The following is a 15842-nucleotide window of genomic DNA, read 5'->3' as shown; positions in this document are numbered from 1 at the left end:
TTACCAGCTTACATTTTAAGAAATGGATCTTTTAACTCATTTCTCTCCAAGTGTGCTAATTTCAGCAAAGGAAAGGTCTCCATGTCTCTGGTCTGAGTGCTCCTGGACAGGGCCCAGGAAGCTCCGCAGGCCGAGCCCAGCGGGGGAGCCCGCGGCCCGTCCCGCCGCAGCACCCCCGGCCCCCAACACGCCGTCTGTCTGCTCCTCTGTGCCCCAGAACAAACAGCTTCCTTTCTCTGGACAGAAATCGACCACCTTATTACTGTAAGAAAACCATTTCCCAGTTCTATATCCAGCCACTGCCATAAGCAATAATGCTTTGCCATCCATGAGGCAGGACAAATGATTCCCAAGACATACTCCGCTGAGCTACCCAACTACAGACTGGTTTGTACGTGTCCTGCCACCTCCTGCTAGCACAGACCTAACCACATGCCACAGCAGATGTTACAAGAATCTCAAATACTCACAGCTTTTTCTATTTACCCAAACAACTGAAGCTTCAGTTTTCCAGACAAAGTCCTCAACGCTCCCCCTGCCACCAGCAGGCTGCCTTTGTGACCACGGAGAACGTCTGGGAACACCGAGCAGGGATCGGCGCTCTCCGACACAAACGTGAACTACAAGTGTAGGCTGTGCTAATACGCAGCCGTAGGTAGCTCAGCACCTGTGCGGCACCAAGCTCTGCTGCCACGAGGCAGAGAGCTCGTCGCTCCCATCTTGTGGGTGTGATCCTCCTTGGAAAGACCGCAGTCATTTTCTGCCTGTGAAATGGTCTCTGTGTCGCAATTCAGGGCAGAAACGTCTTTTTAACAGCAAGAGCCCGAGATGCAGCCCCAGGGCTGGCTCCCCGTCAGCCCATCGGGCAGAGAAGAGAGAGGCTCCTTACCTCGAAGCAATAGTCCTGTCCCAGGATGCTGCTGTGGACGGGCTTGATGACCACCTCCTCCTCCATGCTGAGATCCAGAGCCTCGACAGCACTGCTGGGGCTGAGCAAAGACTCGTGGGAGCGCGATTCTTTCAGCCTCGGCATTAGATGGGATCTAGAGGAGAAACGTAACAGCATCAGTGGATGCTTTCCCTCCCAGGGAACTTATTGAGTCCATCTGTTAGCAGCAGCAGCAGAATATTTCTGGGAATTTTTTGCCATGAGATAACCGAGGGCCCAGAATAGCAGGGACTGCTACACTGTCCCATTTATAATTTGGTGAGCAGGTTTATTACAGACTGTGCATTTTTTCCGCACACAGTCAGGACTACATTAGGGACTGTGGGTCTCTGCACAGCTCAGTATCTTCCAGTGGCCACCACACCGGCTGTGTGGGACCTCCCAGTGCTCACCAGTCCCCCCCGCGGCTGCAGCACCCGGTGCTGAGCTCCGGTGGGGCTGAGCACCCACAGCACCAGGTCTGCATGTGTCCCGTCAGCACCCTTCACGCTGTTTTGCAGCACCCAGTCCCTCCTGACAGAGGGACGTTACCTGCAATGGGGAGGAATCAATGACACATCCTCTGAAACCACAGACAGCGCCCGTGGGGGCGGACGCCGTCCCCGTGCCCCGCTCCCCCACCAAAACACACACATCCGCATCACGGATGCAGCCGGTGTCTGGATCCGCGCTCTGTAACCAATAACCCCAGGGCTCGTGTGCTCTCTCCGATTGTTACACACGTCCCGGGGACGGGGACAGTGTGGAAAATAAGGCCTTGATAGCCCTATCGATTGATCTAAATGCTGTGGAGTCCCACTGGCAGCATTTAGCAGCAGGGAGCCCACAGACAGCGAGCAGCGCACCATTTTCCAGCCAGCCAATACAATCAATGGTGTTGTAACTCTTGAAGCTAAACCAGAGAGCTCAAGGGGGGGGGGAAAAAGGGAAAGATTGCTGGGTAGTCCCAGGGAAAACACAGCAACACCAGAAAATGGCAAGGGAAAAAATAACTTGAGGGCAAAGGGAGCAGTTGCCTCCTCTATAGCCTGCACCATGCAAAATGTTCCTACACCAGCTCACGAAAACTCTGACCTTTAACAACTCTGGCAAGCACTTCAGGGTCTTCCAAAGAGACCACGTGTCTACAAAGAGAGCATGACGCCTTCTCCAAGGGCACGGAAGGACAGAAATAAGGGGAGTTTGAGATACTCTCAGCATGCTCTTTTGTGAGCGAAACAACAATGCTCCCAGTATACTCTCAGATTGCTTTGTGTGATGAGTTTCGTCGTTCTCTAGAACAAAGCTGCCCAAAACACAGAGAAATGTCAATAGCGCATGCAAAATTCAGAGCTTCCAGTGAACCGCACGCCAAGCTGAACCTAGAAAACAGCCAGAGGAGATCCCGCCATGAACAGCAGCGGGAGGGGAACAGGTGCTTCTCCAGATCGGCCGTTTAGATTCCTGCTATGGATGAAGCTGCGGGTGATAACGGACCAGCCCGCCGCTGTGTCCTCCGGCCCAGCGTGCCCACGGGCGGCTCCGGAAGCCACAGAGCCACGGGACAACCAGCCCCGGGACAACCAGCCCGGGGACAACCAGCCCGGGGACAACCAGCCCCGGGACAACCAGCCCCGGGACAACCAGCCCCGGGACAACCAGCCCCAGGACAACCAGCCCCGGGACAACCAGCCCGGGGACAACCAGCCCTGGGACAACCAGCCCTGGGGACAACCAGCCCGGGGACAACCAGCCCCGGGACAACCAGCCCGGGGACACGCTGCCAGCACGGCCTCCTGACACCTCCCTGCATCCATAGGGACGCAGCCAGGACCAGCTCTGGTGGTACCTGTTAACGCATCTGCATAAAAACAGACGACAACACCAAAATCTTTTTCTCAGGGGACAATCAGCAGCCCTCAAGCGTTAAAGGCCGGGGTGAGCACAGCCCCGTGCTGGATCAGGAACGGTGGCTCTGAAGGAGAAGTCTTTCTATCCCATTAGCGGTTCTCTAAACTGCCCACTCACCCCGTATCTCTATGGTGAATAAATTGATCTTTAGGAACTGAGCACAGTCGTTTCCCAGTACTTTGTGGCAATTTTACACTATTTTCACAGAAAAGGGTCCATATCCTCTTCCTCTGAATGATACTGTAAATTAACTCTAATACAGGCAGACAGATCAAGTTACCTGGGGATGCTGAGTGCAGAACTAATATCCAGCAGCTCAAGAACTGACAATGCAGACTGCTCAGCAAGCCCCGATAAGCCCAGAATCAAGTAATTTATGGTAAACCTCATTTCCATATTTTAAAGATGAAATTAGAAAAGGTGAGGAAGCGAGCTGAGGTTGCACTCTTGTTTGGATAAATATAAATGTTGATAATCTCAACCCATGACTCAGGAGTTACAGACTGTAACACACGGAGCTACATCACTGAGCTGGACTGTTTCATGCTGGCCTCAGAATTTTTATTAAAATTAAACCAAAACAAGTCTATATTTCATTCAAAGCTACTGCAGCTGCAAGGGCACAGGTGGGAGGGCAGATGTGCAATACGAAGAATCACCAAGAAGGAGTTTCTCAGGACATACTATGTTCTCACAAGACTCAGCACACGAGTATTTATATCCCTGCACGCTCTGCCATATGCCTCCGGGAATCCTAAAAATAACGGGACTTTTCTTGGGCAGGAGCTATTTGCCGGGTTCCCCCAGCGTCCCGCACCGCGCAGCGATGGGCTCCAGCCCGGCCCACCAACAGAACCGTCCTGCAGCTGCTGCGCGGGGCGGAGGGAGCTCTGCAGGGCTCGAACCAGCCCTGAAAGGCCCAGCATCTGCCTGCGTATCGAGAGCTAAGTGGGAGATGTCATTAATTAGAGACTCTCGTTTGAAACCTCAGCGGAAGGGATGAGATCTGTGCCGGAGGCGCTGGCAGAGCCGCGAGCGCTGTCTGTGCGGAGCAGCCCGGGGACACCGGCCCATCCCCAGAGCTGGTCCTGCTGCTCCAGCGCTTGCCCTGCACGGGCCGGGGGGCCTGCAGACCCCCTGAATTCAGGAAGGGCTACACACCACCAGCCTTCAAGGGACACACATGGTCTTTCCATGTTAATACCCTGTTCTAGAGGAGAGAGCATTTCTCATGTCCTTTGGTAACGTGACATTTGCGGCAAGAGTCCGTTTACTGGAAGATGTTTGCAAGTCCTTGTTGCAGCTCCCATGGACCTTTCTTTGTATCAACAGTAAGAAAAAGGTCCTGCAAAGGCCATGAGCTGCTTCCCTGACCCAGCGGGCAAGAGCAGTCTTGTTAGGGAAAGGACCGCTGCACCTTCCCCCATTTGGGCATGGAGAATGTAAACCTGCCACGTGCGTGTTCCAGGGAAGCCCGTGGAGTGATGGTGTCTCTGTCTTGTACCACATCGGGCCATAAAAGACCCGGAGAGCTCTGTCCCCTGCCCGCTGCGGGGCGGACACAGCGATGGACACTCAGCTCCGCTGGGTCCCAGCGGCGTGGGCAGCGCAGCATCCCTGGGACACGCACCACAGTCCCCGTGAACTCCGGCTCTTCCTCGGCCATCCAACATCCCAACAGGCAGCCTCACCCGCAACACCATCTGCTCACCGTGCACGTACACGTCCAAGATGACAGAGGTACTTTGTTCAAATTAATCTCTCGACCATCGCTTTTCAAAACGCTGCCTGTGGGGCCATCCAACCTCCTGCTGGAATAACTCGCTGTGTACTCCAGGTCCCGTCCCAGCTTACATGAGCCGATCAAATTCAGCTCCTACACCTTTGTTTTAATATGGTGGGAATAGCCAGCTGCCCAGACACATCTCACGGCAAGAAACCCTCTTTCCAAATAGCGCATTCAGTTCCTCTTGCCATGGGCCTTATTTTAATCCCTTTCTGCTTGCCTAAAGTTCAGTTGAAATGAAGCGGGGGGGGGAATCTCATAAAAGACCACATTAGTTCTAAAGAGAAATAACATTACTGCTACCGGCACTGACCTAGAGAGTCCGACAGAGAAGCAGCCAGTCTCTGGTTATTAAAGGAAGAGGTTTACTGCCCAAGAGCAATGAGAGGACTGTTGTTCTAAACAATAAAAGTCATAAAGCATTACCATGTGAAGGGATGCTATCCCTCTGCCGGCTTCCTCCACGGGCAGCCAGAAGGAGGGACACCAGGCATCATCCGGCTGTGACAACCCACCCAGCCTGGCCAGGACCTTGGGGATTGCAGCCAAGACTCTGTGGACACCGAGAAGCCACGGAGGGACAATCCATTCTGTCCTCATCAGACTTGTGGGGTTTGAGCAATGGAGGCAGCGGCAGAACGGCCGGAGGGACAGCCCGGCCTCCATGCTCCCCAACAACAACGATCCTCTGCCGAGGCTACCTGGAAGGAAAAACATGGCCTGTCTACACAGAATTACTCTGGAATAGGTTTGGTGTGCTTAAACTCTTACTCCAGAATTGCTTTCTTGTGAAGACAAGCCCTCAAAGAGGCAAGTTTCCATTTGAGAACCTCACCTGCCTGAAAACACCCAGCTGCTGCTTCCGCGGGTTCACGGTGAAAATTGTCCTGATATTTTTGAGCGACAGAAACAATTGGGGAACGTGGCCGGGCAGAGGGGCGGACAGACACAAAACTAACGCTGAAACATGGGGAACAAAACAAAGAGCCTTAGGAAATCTCGTACTGTTCCACCGTGAGAGCACAAGCAGACTGGGGAATTTGGAAGGAAATGAGGCACTAAGGTGGAGATGTCCCATTAACACCAGCTGCAGAGTCGGCCTTTGCAACACAAATGCCTCCCCCCGGCAGGGGGATCTGACCTCCTAAATTAAAGGTTTGACTCCGTGACACGTCTCCTGGTCAGGAAACACGCCCTGCTTTCAGAACGCAGCTTTTCAAGGGCTGACAGCTCTTTTCTCTGGCCAGCTGGGAGGGGGGTCTCTAGGGCAGCCCCCACCCGAGCAGCACGTGTCCACTGCAGGGGGTCCCGCACGCACAGACCCTGAGACCCGCGACCAGCACAAGCAGAATTGAAACCTGCCTCCAGCTGGGGATTAGGTTTTGTCACGACTGAGAACAAAGTGGACAACTCCACCACATCGATTTGCAAACATCAGACGGGGGCAGGATTTTAGCAGCGGCAGATGGGAGCAAATCACAGGCACGCTGTGCCAGCTTCGCCGCGGGCAGCGGCACCGGCAGCTCCGCGTGCGCGGGCTGCCCCACCTGAGCCCTGGCGCTGGTTACACCGGGGCCGCGCTCCCGCAGAGCCCGGCCTGCGCTGCTGGCCGCGGTTCATCCTGCAGCAGACGCAACCGGGCTCCCCGGAGCAGCTCTGCTCCCCCAGCCCCACCAACCTCCTGACCACCGCTGCCAGTTCTCATCCATCCCTCCCCAATGCCTCATCCCGCTTCCATTTAACAAATAAACACCAAAGTGATGTTATGGGAACGTCCAAGAACAGCACAAGAGAACTCGCAATGCTTCCAGAAGACGAGAGGATTGTTTTTTTCCCGCGGGACAGGATGTGCGGATGAGGTCTCGGCACGCAGCGCGTCCTCCTCGTCCTGCTCATCGAGCCTTTCCCGCAGCTTTCCGAGCGCAGCGGCGGGTGCTCCGCAGCCCCCGGGCTCTCTGGGCCGCAGGGAAGCTCCGCTTGGCGCCCGCGATGCGAAGCTGGTGCCACACGTCACCCTCGCTAATGCAACACCTCTGCTGAGCAACACAGAGCACGTGTAATTAAACTTATTAACGCCTGCCCTTGTTTTTAGGCTGTTCTCGGTTTTAACTGGCAGCAGAATTAATTACATCCAAAAGGACTCTGTCAGCTCATACCAGATTCCAAATGTTGTTTTTGCCAGGGCAAACCTGAAGGATGATTTTAACCCGTGACATCCACCCCAGTGCGGGTGTTTGTTTGTTTAACAACGTGCCGCTGCAACGTTTGTCAGTGACAACCTGCAGGTCCTGCACAGTGTGACCAGCACGGACGTCAACTGCATTTCTAATGTGCGAGAGGAGAAACTGCAAAAGCAAGCAAAGACACCTCAAGAGCAAGAAACAAAGGTGATCAGAAGTATTACTTGAGTTTCAATAATAAAAAATGCTGTAAAGAAGATAAGGAAATAATTTCTCCCTCTTTCCCAAGAACAGAATGGCACCACCATCTTACTCTTGACAGAAATTGACACTTTATATTAAAAAATACCTTTTTTATCGCTTCTATCGAAACCAGCACACACTAACAGTGCTGGATCTGTGCAAAACTGATACTAACAGCAATCACTGCTGCACCACTCAGGGCAGCTCAACCCACCGCACAGCTGTGAGAACTTAATCCTTCCCCCAGTCTGGAGCGAGGAGGGATTGCAGGGCCCCAAAAAACACCTGGGGAAGCTCCACGGAGGCACCGACAAAGCCAGGGCAGCTGTGAGCCCCGACCCACGCTCCCCACACAGGGGCCGCTCCCAGCTGCATCACAGAGTCCCGAGTTTCCACGGTGCAAACAGGGTGGGGATAAAGGGCTTTATTTTTATCACTGTTTGTTTGTTTTTAAGTAAGTCTGGGTGCAGACTCTGGACAAGAAAGAAAAAGCAAGTCAGGATCTCTCCTCTTGGATTAACCACAAGGAATCTGAAGTCGCAATCCCCATCTCCCACACTACGGCGCTGGCTCCGGAGCCCGGCCATGGGCGGCTGCCTGAGGCAGCGACGATGTTCTAATAAATAATGATGAAAACAAATTCTTAGCACAGGGAATCATGGCCGGAGCGCTGCTAAAAATAAACCGTGCGTGCCGAGGACCGGGCTGGGAGCGGCGAGCGCTGGGCGCGACAGCGCAGGGGCCTCAGCGCGCCCGGCCCGGGCACCCCGCCCCACCGCATCCCACCCCGAGCCCGCTCGCAGCCCCCGCGGGGCTCAGCCCGCAGCTGCGGTGACAAGCGGCGCCGCGACCCCGCCCGGCCCGCCCCACCGGGCAGCGCCGCTCCGCTCCGGGCGATGCGCGGGGCCCCGATCGCGGCCGCACTCCCGCGGCAGCGCTGCAGCCCGGCCGCGGAGCTGGCTCTGGGCGCGCAGGAACCGTGCCCGGGGCTGCGGGTCTCCGCCGGCCCCCGCGTCCGCCCGCGTCCACCCGCGCCCCGGCCCCGCGCTCACCCGCCGGGCCCGGCTCCCGCCGCGCCGCCGCCGCTCCGCCGCCCCGCTCCGGCTGGGCCATGCCGCGCTCCCGGCCGCGGGCGGGCCGCCCCCCGGCCCTCGCCGCCCCGGGCCGGCCCCGCCGCCGCCCCGCCCCGCTCCGCCAGCCGCGCCGCTGCCGGGGCCGCCGGATTGGCTGCGCTGTAGCTGGGCAGAGCCCCGGGCCCGCAGCCCCGGCGGAGCTGCGGGAGCCCAGCTCGGCTCGGGGCTGCGGGAGGGGTCGCCCTGTGCCCCTCCCGCCCAGCAGCGCTCTGGGGCCGCCGCCGCCCGGCCCGCGCTCGCCGAGCCGCTCACCCCTCGCCAAAGCCGGCCTGGCCCGGGGCCGCTCGCCGCTTTCATTTTGTTACGATAAATCGAGTTTTCCAGGAGCCTTTATTTTGCAAAAACTGCACTAGGGCACCTCTTCCCTGCCCTGCCCTCCTGGTCGGCTCGGAGGCCGGTTGGCGGTGCCGGGGAGGGGAGCGGGGACACGGCAGCCAGGCCGCCCGCTCGGGTGTCCTTGCTCCCGGATGAGCACACACGCATTCCTTTCCCATTTTGGAAAGCCGAGTCACTGACCTTTGCAACAACGCAATCCACAGTACGGAGTAGCGCCTGCAGCAGCAGCCAGCGGCCCCTGCGTGAGCCATGGTCCCGCATGAGCACCCGCACCCGCCCGGGCTCCGGGGAGCTCTGTGCTCCCGGCCGCGGCTCCCAGCACAGCTGGGGCTTGTTGAAGTGCAGAGTCACAAAACACGGTGCCCAGAGCAGCAGGTAAGCGGGAGAGGAGGATGTGAGACAGCGGGGAAGGCTGCACAGCGTGGTCCGAGTGTCCTGATTGCCACCATCCTCACCCAGCCCACGCCGACACGTTCCCAGAGCCAGACTGCTGCTGTCATTGTGGCGTATTCAAATGCCTCCATTACTCATCAAGAACAAAGTAGGACTATCTAGTAAATGAAAAAGCACTGCATGGCACTGTCCCCTGCCTGTTATTTATGGCTGCTTCCTTTTCCACTTTTCAAAGGCTACCATCCATGCCTGCCGCAAATCATAAATCCTCCAGCTCATGCAAGGCTGCTCCAGATCGGGGGAGAACGCAGGCACCTGGGCTGCAGCTGCGGTCAGCGTTGGAGGGGAAAACAAGAACAAAGGTAACCATCCCTGATGGGAACGCTCCAGGTTCCCCCCAGCAGGGGAGGGGGCAGGTCTCACGGGGCAGCAGGCACAGTCTCACCTCCTCCTCTGACTTGCAAGCCGGATTCCCAGCTGGACCATCCCCGTCCCTCCAGCCAGCACCACCACGCACGGTGCTGACAAACGGGTCACAATTCGTAGGTTCCCTGCTCAGCTCTGGCACCGGCTCCCTGCACATCCTCACTTACGTGCCTCTCCTCCTCCAAGAGAGGTGGGCACGGCACTCTCCCCCCTCCAAAGGATCCAGACAACGTCAAGGACTGGCAGCATTACTGCTGGGCTGGAATAATAAGGAGCACTGTCTGCCACCTAAGGCCAGTGGGGTCCTTTTCTTCCTTCCAGGGTAAACCAGTCCCCCCGCGCCCCGAGGATGACGGCGTCGGCTCAGCAGCCACGCTGGAGCAGAACAGCCGGTCGGTGCATTTCCCACCTTGCCGCCTTAGCTGAGAACACGCAGACCCTTCCCCTCGCAGTCTGCAAACAGTGCTCTGCATTTAGCCCATTTCACCTCCGTTTTGCCTCCCCTCGTTTCCCCCGCCAGCGGTTTGAAGTTTTCTCACCCTTTGTTGGCAGGTGCCACGCAGAGAGACAAGCTCGCTGTCCTCGATCTGCTTTTCAAGGCTTCTATAAAGTAGGGCACCAGCATCAACCCAGCGTCAGGTTTTTGATACATTGCTGGAGTAGCCAAAAATAATAACAGGCAGCTTCGGTCAATCTTTTAGTTCTCAAATCTGCAGCAGCAGCGGCAGCACAGGGGTCCTTTGTGCGGCTGGGCAAAAATCTGGTGCACGCCAGACTGAAATCCCGGTCAGCAATCCCGAGCCACGCCGGGCTCGCCGGCAGCTCCCGAAAAGCGCACCTGGGTCCTGAGTGGGCAGCGCCTGGCTGGTGGGGTCCCCTTCTCCGCAGCCATCACTGTTTTGCTCTCCGTACTTCCTTTAGCGCCTTATCTACCTCGCTGCGGCAAAACGCGAAGGTCAAGTTACAGTTTTACCGAGCCTTTTATCTTCCTGGCAAGGCACGAAACTGCAGAACGTGAACTTTGGAACGAGCCCTCACAGTTGCAGTGGGTGGAGAGCGGAACAGACCGAAGGCAGCGGGAGAAGCGAGAATCCGGGTTCTCTGTGCAGCCCAGCGCTGGAATATTTTCTGTTGCACGTTCAGACACATTATTAGGGCAATCTGGAAGGAAGTGCAGAACCCGACAGGCATGTGCTTTGGCCGGCGTTCCAGCAGGAAGCCAGATGTGCTGGGAAGCGCAGCAGCTCCGGCTGACGTGGGGACCCAGCACAGCTCCACCGCTGCGGCCAGACAACAAGAAGGGACCAGCCAGCCCCAGCACAAGAGCTCTGTTCGCTGGGAACTGCCCAGCCGAACCTCCCCCGTCCCAAACCTGCAGCTCCAGGCAGTCTGGGCAGGGCTGGCACACCAGCCAGGCATCGGACATCGAGGAACACAGACGTGGAGCCCCCAGGAGCTCGGGTCACTGTCCCGCTGCACATCCATTCACACCATCACCTCTGCCCATGGCTCGTGTTCCCGAGGGTAACGCGCTGCCAGCCCTCTGGGCAGCGACTTCCCAACCTCCTGCTGTGTTTACCCTCCTGAGCCATTAAACCCAGGTGTCTCTCGCTTTTTATTGAGTGTGAAGCTGGGGCTTTATGACCATGCTGTCTATCACTGGGAAAAAAACAATTCCCTGACAACCTTGAAGAGTTAGCACTGGAAGGGACTGTGATTATCCAGATTTATTCCACACTTACAGTTCAAATCAAAATGCCTGTTAATGTCCTAAGAAACACTTATTTTAGAAAGTTCAAACAATCCCATATTTCAGCATAATTAACATAAAAAGACATGTAACTGCACCACTGGCTGTCACTGGGTGACCAGCGCTGGGGTGGGCACAGCCACTGTTGTGGGGTTCTTCTGAAAAACTCTTCCATGGATGAACTACAACCTGTGGCACCATCAAGCAATGTACGGATGTCACTGCAGGTACCGTTAAATCAGCTCTCAGGGCTCCCAACGCTCCTCCATCAACCTGCATGTCCACACAGTGGCCTCCAGGAACCACGGAGCAGCGTTTGTTCTGTCCTTCAGCTCAGCTCCAGCACACAGGTGACCTGAAGCTGAAGGGCACAGAAACCAGCCAGGCCCTGCAGACCAGAGGAACAACGGCCAGGTTAAACCAAGAGATTATGAAAAGATTTCTTCACCTGCTTCATTAAATGTGCTCGATGGTCACAAAAGCCGAGCTGCAGCACTGACATCCAGCGCTTCTGAAAAACCAGGCACCGTATCCAATAGTATTTACACTGAGGAATATTTAACCTCTGACTAATCTGCCTTTTACTCCGTATTTCATTGCGGCTGGACAGTGGATCTGGACCAGCCAATTTCTTTTGCTCTTTGTAATTAGCTTCACTTTTCTGCTTTCCTGAGCAAGCATTAGACTTTCCGCTAGGAATGTCATCCCGATCAATGGGAAACCTGTCTTCACCGAGATGCCACTCATCTTTTCTGAGGTTTTATTTAAAATGGAACACTGTTATTAGCAGCAGATTTTCAGAAACCTTTTTGTGAGGTCCCATTCCTGCAAACATTCAATATAATTTTGTGCTATTAGTCTCGCTTTAGAGACACTACTTAACATTCAATGACAATTTGAGCCAAGAAGCATTTGCAGGAGTCAAGTTTTGAATTTCAAATCCAAACTACGCGGGGTACCGATGGGGTGTGACTTCCAACCTGGCAAACACAAATACATGTTTTAGCATCTCAACTCCATTTTATTTTGATTTGTCCTTCTTTCTAATATATTGGCATATATGATAGCTTCAGTTTAATAGGTAATAGCTGACTTCAGAGACTGAACGATGTTCTTAAACAAAATGATGTTCTTATAAAACAACATCCAATCAATGAAAAGTTTACTATCGGAATCAAGTTAGGAAAATGTTCTTTTGCTGCTGCTGAACTCTTCCTTAAAATAAAAACAGAGGAAAAGCTCAAAGCATTTTAAAGTTTGGTTTGGTTGTATTTTACCCAGAGACGGCACCAGGATATAAAGCTAATTTCTTCCAATTGCTATCTGCCTTCTAGCCAGATAGATTTTAGTGTCTTTTAGGGATATAAAGCACATCCTTCTCATGGGAACCTTCTTTTCAGATGGAATGAGAGATTCACAGCGATGGAGCCGATGATTTTTCTGTGGCTTTCAGCGCTGTAAGTGCAGACCATCCATCCACCCTGGGCAGCCCCTGCTCTGCTGCGCCTCCGGAGCTCGCAGGAGACACAGCCCCTTGCAGACACAGCGCTCTGCACTGTGTACACTGCACACACAGGGGCGAAGGGAAGGCAGGAGGCAGGGATGCTGACAGCTCGGTGGTCCCTCGGGGGCTCTGCACAGAAACCACTGACGGCCACCCAGCCCAACCTCTGCAAACAGCCGCATCCACACTACAACACCCCCCGGTCCCCAGGCAGCAAGACGTGTCTGTCTGCAGAACCCGCGCAGCGACGCCCGAGAGAACAGGACCTCGGGAAAAGCCACCGGCGCTGGAAAGCTCGCAAACCCCATTGCGGTCCCCATCCACCCCAGCACACGGGCAGGAAAAGGAAAGGTAGTTTAAAGCTGACCTCACTGTTTTTCACTGCTCTCTCCATCCTCTTTCCTGACTAACCCAGGGCTGACCTGCCTGTTCAGCCCCCACGACCCCCGGGACCCTCTCTGGAATTAAACTTGGCGGTACCGGGTGCGCTGCAGCAGCTCCCCAGCTCATTTTTCGAAGTGAGGTATCATTGCTGCGTACTGCACGCAATGCAGGGACAGCTACTTCCAGAGATGAGGTAGAAATTGTTATTGAAGCTTACAAACTGTGGAAAAAGTCTTAAAAAAAAGTCAGAATCCTGGCACTGCCCTAAATGAAATGAGAGCCGCAGCCTGCTCGGGGTGCCTGCGTGCAGCCCTTATCCGCAACCCACACCTGCTGCTCCCTCCCCAGCGCTGAACTAATGAACAGAGCGCACAGCCCAGAGGAGCTGAGATACGGAAAAGGTCAGAGCGGAGACTCAGGAGTGAAGAACAGATTGAACGGGGTTCATAAACGACAGCCCCATTTTAAACCTAAAATTAATTTTTTCAATAAATTAGGGCAGGTGAGCTGTCCTGCGGCTCAGACAATGAGCGGTCCCTGGACGGGGCTGCGGGAGGGCGGCACGGGAGCGCAGGAATCAATGCCCATACCCTAAAAAATTAATCTCTGAAAATTACTTCAATGGAATAGAAATTATTTCATATAAGTCTCTGTATAGCAAGAGCTGATAGAGCATGACAGTGATTCCTAGAGCAGTACAGCCTGGAGAAAGGCTTCGACTGTTGTACACAGGGGCGGTGCGGTCACGCTCCCTTCTTGTGCCTCAGTTTCCCAGCTGCGACATCTGTGGGTCTGGGAAAGCTGTTGAAAGGTAGTTAGAGTTTCACAGGACTGAGGATAGGATGTGGCTCCCAAAGATGAAACCACCGGTTATTCTACTGTAAACCAGAGTCATGGTTTGTGATAAAGATAACAAGTTTAGAAACCCCTAATTGTCATTACCAACTTATGAGCTTCAAACAGAGAGGTCAACCCACAGGAGTTTTCCTAGCGTTTGATTACTTACTTCTCTCTGAGAGGTGAAATTACACCCACTCAATCTTTCTGACCAGAAACACAAGTTTCTGAATGGGACATGAGGAGACGAACGAGCTCTGCGAGCAGATACACGGAAGGAGGGAGCCAGAGGGGAACGTCCCCAAGAGCGTCGGAGCGCGGGACGGGAACGGAGCCGGACGGGGCCGGGTCAGAGCCCTGACCCAGTACAGGAGGAACAACCTCCTTCTGTAACCAAGTTGTTCTGAATCGATGTAGTTAGACAGATGCAAAGCACTGACACAGATGCACTGAAACTGGTTTGATCCTTGCCTGAACAGGATTAACTTGCCTCAGTTATTAACCAAATTAAACTTCAGCTCATGTTCACTGCCAAAATGGCTGTATTTTACACTGAGAGGTGTGTTGTGCAGAATTTTTACAGAGACAGAATCTGGGAGGTTTTCCTTTGCTTTGTAGTTCCCCAGCTCCAAAGTGTCAAATCTGCACAGCAGAAAACAAAAAATCCCGGTTTACTTAGTTCTGAGAAAATTCAGCATGTTTTGATCTGGAAAGCCAGGGTTTACATTTTGCTCTTGCATTTCATTTCTTAAAACGCTGATTTCTACAAATATTCTTTCTTCCTCTGCTGGAACATGAAACTGCCAAGAGGGAAGAGCCAGCGACCCCTGTGCCGCTGCCACCCTCGGAACCGCCGCCGCACCAGCGCCACTAAACCACTTCTTATGGTGACAGATGCTAAGCTCAGCTCAAATCCCCGGGAATACATGGGGCCAGCGTATGTTCTCATTAACAAAATTGCAATCTGCTCCTGAGCTGATGAGGCTGCCCTGGATTTACACCATCACAGCTAAAACCGGACTCTGGTTTGGAGGGGTGTGTGTCCACGGGCACACGTGGCTGATGCTCTGTAAAGGGCTCTGTGCCTTCTCTGATGAGAAATGAGGCAAAGAGAAGGGGCAGAGAATGATGGGCCATAAAGCCCCCCAGCCAGGGTAACATCACCGGCACGCCAGCTCCAGGTTGCGGAGGTGCCGGACTCCCATCAGCTGGCTGTTAGCACAGTGATTTACTCCGGTAACACGAGCTGTAAATCGGTAAATCAGAACCTACTCCACTCGGAGAGGCAGCTGACAGATTTGTAGGTTTAAGTGCCTATAAAGCTCGGCCTGCTCGCCGAGCGGGGCTTTGCTGCGCTGCCCACGGCCGGGGCTGCCGCCCCCACCCCGCTGCTGAGCCGCCGCAGCTCCCCCGGCTCCGCACGGCTCCGCCGGGCCCGCCAGACAGCGCAGGCACACACGGACCCCGCGGAGCTTCTCCAGAGCCAGCAGCTCCGGAATGGGCAACGTGGGGCAGGGTTGTGCCACAACGACCCAAAGCACGAGGCTGAACTCCGGAGTCCAGCTCTGCAAATTCCTTCCCAACATCCGCTGCCCTCACTCCTGCCCGTTCCCAGCCGCCTGCTGCCTCCTCTCCTGCTTCCCTACACGTCTTTCCTGCCCAAGACCCGGTCGAAGCCATGAGAAACCCAGCGCTGCCCAGGAAGACGGCATGTCCTGCAGCATACCCTGCGGAGGGACAGACAGACAGACCCCCGGGGTGGCAAAGCCTGCCGGGCTCCCGCTGCCGTGGGCAGGAGGAGCACAGGGTGCACAGGGTGCGTGTCTGGGTCCCGACCACCTCCCACCCGCCCACTCACCTCCCATCCGGCGGCAGGAGCCTCTTCTCCCTGCCGGCCTCACAACCGAGAGGCCGCGTGTCTTTATATACCATTTCAGCAGACCAAAAATGAAAGCAGCAGGTTAATTCCCACATGAGCAACAGCCCTGTAAACACTGTGAAGCAAAGTCCAGCCCAGCCCAACCAGTCCCA

The 15842-nt window shown here is 55.0% G+C and overlaps 1 protein-coding gene and 1 long non-coding RNA gene across 12 annotated transcripts in view; one reads left to right on the top strand and one right to left on the bottom strand.

The window, feature by feature from the left end:
- DAB2IP (DAB2 interacting protein) overlaps nucleotides 1-15842 on the bottom strand; it is a 145512-nt gene that overhangs the window by 36068 nt on the left and 93602 nt on the right. For 7 of the 11 annotated variants that reach the window (XR_014185618.1, XM_082068139.1, XM_082068133.1 and 4 more), the window contains one exon: nucleotides 890-1043. Coding sequence is in view for 10 of the 11 variants with exons in the window: in XM_082068139.1 (XP_081924265.1) it covers nucleotides 890-1043 (154 nt within the window). In the remaining variant the exon portion in view is untranslated. Of the gene's footprint in view, nucleotides 1-889; nucleotides 1044-8100; nucleotides 8212-8697; nucleotides 8825-9875; nucleotides 10342-15669; nucleotides 15686-15842 lie in introns of those variants that run through there. The other 4 variants (XM_082068135.1, XM_082068141.1, XM_082068142.1 and 1 more) reach the window with 4 other exon arrangements.
- On the top strand, nucleotides 8770-10022 carry LOC309447480. The gene is made up of 3 exons (XR_014185619.1): nucleotides 8770-8892; nucleotides 9146-9272; nucleotides 9889-10022. It is a non-coding gene; the product is annotated as an uncharacterized lncRNA (long non-coding RNA).

Source organism: Streptopelia decaocto (genome assembly GCF_964273445.1).
Source record: "Streptopelia decaocto genome assembly, chromosome: 17".
NCBI lineage: Eukaryota > Metazoa > Chordata > Aves > Columbiformes > Columbidae > Streptopelia > Streptopelia decaocto.
The sequence above is the reverse complement of the archived record's forward strand: the minus strand, read 5'-3'. Positions and strand labels throughout refer to the sequence as shown.